The sequence below is a fragment of the Gymnoscopelus braueri genome (genome assembly GCF_963280865.1).
Source record: "Gymnoscopelus braueri genome assembly, chromosome: 13".
Taxonomy (NCBI): domain Eukaryota; kingdom Metazoa; phylum Chordata; class Actinopteri; order Myctophiformes; family Myctophidae; genus Gymnoscopelus; species Gymnoscopelus braueri.
In genome coordinates, this window is record NC_137615.1 from 45,597,363 (window position 1) to 45,602,838 (window position 5,476).

Here is a 5,476-nt window from a genome sequence, read left to right on the forward strand (position 1 = left end):
GTAATCTGAAACATTTTGTATTAAAGCACCCTGAATCCTAAATATTGTTACAATTGAGTTAATGTATATACATCCCCAATATTAAGATATTCATGCCCATTAACCTCTTTAACATAAACAATGATATAACAAAATAAATTGAAAATACTGATATAATAATTACATAGAAAATTGATAATAAACAATGGACACTAGATAATATGATCTATGACTTTATAATGATGAGTATTGGCTGATGTATAAAGACAGTAAATATGATCGGTTTTCTTTTTCGTGTGTGTGTGTGTGTGTGTGTGTGTGTGTGTGTGTGTGTGTGTGTGTGTGTGTGTGTGTGTGTGTGTGTGTGTTGTTTGTTCTACACTAGCAAAGTTTGAATGTTTAAGAACCTTCTCAGTATAACAGATATCCGTATTAGTATCATTAAACAGTTTAAATAAATGTATATGAATGTGTTCTTAGACCCTTCTGGGGGTGGAGACGCACACTAACCAACGTTTACATCTGCATTTTTGTGTTGGCTAATGTGTGGCTATTGTCCTCTGGTTTCAAATAAAGATCACCAATAGATTAGCGGTGGTTAGGGATGGAGTTAACAAGCTATTGTTCACAACTGAACACCTAAGGGTTAAAGGTCTAGTGAAATGAAAAATATGTTTTTCACACTTTTAGAACATATCCGTGGTCATCATATGGGCATTTGAAACCCCATTATTGTCTATTTTTATATAAAAAGTCCCTAAAAAGCCAATCGCCTAGATCGAGTTAACTCGCTTTTACTAGTTTTTAGAATCCATCACTTGATTGCCAAGAACGAGTTAACTCGTTTTTAGAAAAAACTTTTTTTTTTTTTTTTTTACTTTTCTTTTTTAAATTTCACCCAAAGGAGATATGATTTTTCGAAGATCTAGACTCCTATCCACTTCCTTGTTAACTTAAAACTTAAAAATTATGTATCTCGGCTCCTGAGTACTTTTTTTTTTCAATGAAAAATCTCTGGCAATAAACTGCAAAAAATCTGAAATAATTCTGGCAGTCAATGTGTTAATTACTTCCTGTGAACGAAAACGTCTTGATTTCGTTCACCTGTGTGATTCCCATAGCTGCACGTTCATCCAAACACAGCTGATTTTAATTACAGAGCTACTCCGTTTTGAATCTCATTCAAGATGACATCCAGACGGTGTATTACTCATTGTAAACTTAATCAGCAAATTAAAATATGTATGTGAAAAGATTTTAGGTTAGAAATAAGCAACTTGGTAAGATACATTCTGCACAGTGCCATATGTCTCTCCCTCTCTCCCTCATTGCACTGGACCTTCAGCGGCGTAACTACCGTGAGAGTAGGCTAATCTGCCTAATAATAACGTGGAGGAAGTCAGAAGAGGCGTGGATACTGTGGGCTCCCTGACTGCGCTGAGCTGCTGCTGCTCTGTTCATCTCAACCTCGCAACTACTGTACAGACAGTAGGCTATGCCGCTGTCCTCTTGGTTTATAGACGGAAATGCGCAGTTTGGGATTTTTTTCCATGTGTTCTGTTCTGCCTCAAATGTATTTTCCTTTCTCTTCTAAAATTAAGGAAACATGGAGGACCGACAATTCTGTCTATAAAAGGCCAAATCTCCCTAAATGTAGGCTAATGTTCCAATAAATATTTTATTTATGACCATGTGTTATGCAAGAATAATGAGGCCTAGCTATTGTATCTGCCTTTAATTATTATATTAAGAGTTTCTAATGGATTGTATGTATAGGTTTTGTCTGGGCGTTTCCATAATCGTTAATAGTCTGATTGGAATTAATTATTCATAGTATCGGTGTGGGGGAGGGGGGGGGCTTTCCAAATTTCTTGGTGCGGACCATATCAACCGGTGATACACTGGGGGGGGGAGGGGGCATTCTTGACCCCGTCATCGGCGAGGGGGCGGGGGGTAGTCGCGCGAAGGTGGATAACATTCCACATTTCTTGGTGCAGACCATGTCAACCGGTGATACACTGGGGAGGGGGGGAGGGGGGGAGGGGGCATTCCAGATTTCTTGGCCCAGACCACGTCAACCGGTGATACACTGGGGGGGTAGAGAGGGGGCAATGCATATATCTTGGTGCGGACCACGTCAACCAGTGATACACTGATATTCCCTGGTAAAATCTTCACTGGGAGAATATGATCAGTGCAAATGAATGGAAAGAGTGTGTCAGTGAAAGTGTGTGTGAAGGTGTGTATGTGGGTGTTTGTGTATATAGTAGGCTTAGAGAATGACAACTTTCCTTCATTCCAGTCAAGCTGGACTCTGATCGTCTGGGGTTTCTGAATTGAGAGAACCATGCGTGACCCTGATGAGTCGACTGTTGTGTATTTACCTTCGTTTAACTCTATTCCCCAGCCGTTGTCCCGACTGAAGAAACCCAAGAAACTATGACTTGTGGTTTCCTTCCTCCGAAGAGACTCTGGTAACACACCTACTGTCCAGTTTGGATTGTCTCCAACCTCAACATCCCAGCAGTGAGTCCCTGAGTTAAAGCCCTCAGAACCCAGGACAAGGTACCTTTTGTCAAACCTCTCTGGGTTGCCTGGAAGCTGCTGTATCGGTCCACATCTCACACTGGTCAGATCATCAGACAGGATCAGTCCTGGATGGGCAGTGTTGGGGTCCAGAATGACAGGAGTGTAGGAGACAATGTCCTTCATCTTGTTCCAGACTCTGAAGGTCAGGTTGTTCAGGTGTTTGGCCTCGTCTATCAGCGCTCCTGAGACCGGCTGTGGGTCCTGCAGTGTGAGCTGGACTCTTTCCATTGTGGTCTTGTAGTTCTGCAGGAATGAGATGTGTTCAGCTCTCAGCTCCTTCTCTATGGCTCTGATTGTGTCTGAAAGGGTTGTTATGTCTCTGATCAGAATGTCAATCTTCTCCTTCATCATCTGAGTCTTCTGCTGCTCTTCCTCCCTCAGAGCATTGATCCTGGCCTCCTCTTCCTCTTGTAGAAACTGATGAAGCTTCTTAAACTGTTCCTTCATCTGCATCTCTGTGTACCGAGTCTGGAACTTAATGTGTTCTGCTGTTTGATCATAGTTTGTTTTAAATGTATTAAAGACCTCCAGTTTCTCCTGTAAAGGCTTCAGCGATTTCTGGACGTCCTCCTTGTGATCCGGGGCAGCTTCATCAGTGGGTCTGAAACTGTGGTTGATGTGTTTTTTAGAATCTCGACACACAAGACACACTGGCTGTTCACATTCCAGACAAAACAGTTTGAATTTCTCAGCATGCAGACTGCAGAGAACCTCAGACCCTGTTGAAGCTCTCTGATGTTTCTCCTGTATGAAGTCCTCACACAGATTCTTCAGAGCCCGGTTACAGGGCGGATCCTTTGAATGTCTATCCTTACAAAGTGGACATTCCTTTATTTTCTTCTCTCTCCACCAGTCTTCCAGACAGGATTTACAGAAGCTGTGGCTACATGACAGGACAACAGGATCTTTAAAGATGTCACAACACACAGAACAGGAATAATTCTCATCTGAGCGAGACGAGTTTGAGGCCATTTTGTCTCTGTGTGAAACTACAAACACTTTGCTCAAGCCAGGAAATCAGGCAGTCAGTGGTTGTAACACTTCCTCTTCTAGAATGTTCCCTGAAGTTTACTTTCACTGTGAATCCTGGTTCTGGTTAAAGTCCATTCAGCTGACAGAGTCAGCAGCAGGTTCCAGTGGTCTGGGTCAGTATTCCCTCCTGTAGCTGTGGAAAGACAGCCTGTCCTCCCTCAATGGAAGTTGGTGGGGAACTGAATAATTATGCATCTTGTCGACTCAGGTGAGTCTGGGGGCGGGGCTTTGACACACCATAGACCTGTTGCAAGGTTCGCGCACGCACACACACACACAGACAGACAGACAGACAGACAGACAGACAGACAGACAGACAGACAGACAGACAGACAGACAGACAGACAGACAGACAGACAGACAGACAGACAGACAGAAACTCCCTCGTGCAGTTTGTGCCCGAGGCCATCAGGTATGTCGCCAAACAGGCAAGTGGTGTGATGTCTTTGACACAGGGTATTTATGGGAAAACATGTTAGCATATTGACACGCAATGCAAATGTGGCCGCTTAAACCCTGGGAGAAATTAAAGTAAAAATGTGTGCTTATTCATTGTACACAGCTCTACATCTCAGTGGTCACAAAGTCACCCTGAATCTACACACTGTAGCGTATGCTCCAAACATTGAATTGGTTTAATGAGATGTCAGGAGAGTCTTTTATTTATTACACTTGACGTAAACAGGGAACAATAGCAGGGACTTTACAATGCACACACATTAACTTTCACTGGCAGCCATGCAAGTGTGCTTCATCAGGATCAATTAGGGTTCTTGTGTTTTGTTCAAGGATGCTTCAACACATAGTGTCAGCAGGACTGATTTCACCATCATTCAGGTGAGGAAAGTAAACGTATGTGATTTTAAGGACTCAACTTGACAGCAGTGGTGTAGTGTTGGTGGGCGTGGCTAGACATCAGTGGGAAACACACAGCCTGCTTACAAAGGTTTCCATACTGGAAGAGAGTAACCAGCAGATATCAAACCAACATGTCAGTGGAAGAGAGAGACCAGGAGATATGGGGACATTAGTGTTATAGGTATAAAATCAACTAGAGGAGAAACAAAATAAAGTGTGATCGTTGATAAGTTAGACGCTGTAAGGAATAATGTCTGCACACCTCAGCTGTCCAGACAGTGACCCCCAGGAATCATCACCATAAACTGGTTGTACATTAAAGATGATGTGTGTGTGTGTGTGTGTGTGTGTGTGTGTGTGTGTGTGTGTGTGTGTGTGTGTGTGTGTGTGTGTGTGTGTGTGTGTGTGTGTGTGTGTGTGTGTGTGTGTGTGTGTGTGTGCGCGTGCGTGCGTGCGTGCGTGCGTGCGTGTGTGCGTGTGTGTGCATGAGTATATATTCTTCTTTGATTCTGTCGCAAGTTGTGACAGTCATTACTGGAGTACAATGACAAAAGGTGAACAACATAACAATATAAGTTAAAATTCTAGCACAATTACTCCTCACCCTCTTGAATGGCTGCTGACTGTCAGGATACAGCGTCAACCGAGTTGTTCTGACACTGCTGCATTCCTTTAGATCCTGCCATGCCCTTCATTACCTAATCACTCATCATGTAGGCTATGTCTGTTTTGACTCTCAAGTATTTGTAATTTTATTTTTATTTTTATCAACGTAGAACAGTGTTTCTCAAACGTTGTCATGCGAAGGACCACCCAAATTCATATGTATTTGGCCGCGAACCCCCATCTGAAAAGGTTTTGTACCAGGGAAATGATTCGAAATATGTTAAAAAATAGCATAATGTACAAGCTGGCAGTGCGGCACAAGCTTGTAGATCTGCTATTTTTAAATCGCCAACGCATAAATGGATAAAGTGGTTAAAATGGTTGTTATGCGGTTTTAACACATTTTCCCACC

At 42.6% G+C, this 5,476-nt stretch overlaps 1 protein-coding gene across 1 annotated transcript; it reads right to left on the reverse strand.

Moving 5' to 3' along the window:
- Positions 1-1,285: 1,285 nt before the first annotated feature.
- LOC308098507 (E3 ubiquitin-protein ligase TRIM39-like) lies at positions 1,286-3,755 on the reverse strand. The gene has a single exon (XM_080446895.1). It carries the CDS (start codon positions 3,538-3,540, stop codon positions 1,912-1,914), a length of 1,629 nt encoding a protein of 542 aa, XP_080303021.1. The 5' UTR covers positions 3,541-3,755; the 3' UTR covers positions 1,286-1,911.
- Between the last annotated feature and the right edge of the window lie 1,721 nt (positions 3,756-5,476).

Bases quoted from the DNA above. Each gene is read 5' to 3' on its own strand.
- LOC308098507 (XM_080446895.1), bottom strand. From the start codon at position 3,540: ATGGCCTCAAACTCGTCTCGCTCAGATGAGAATTATTCCTGTTCTGTG.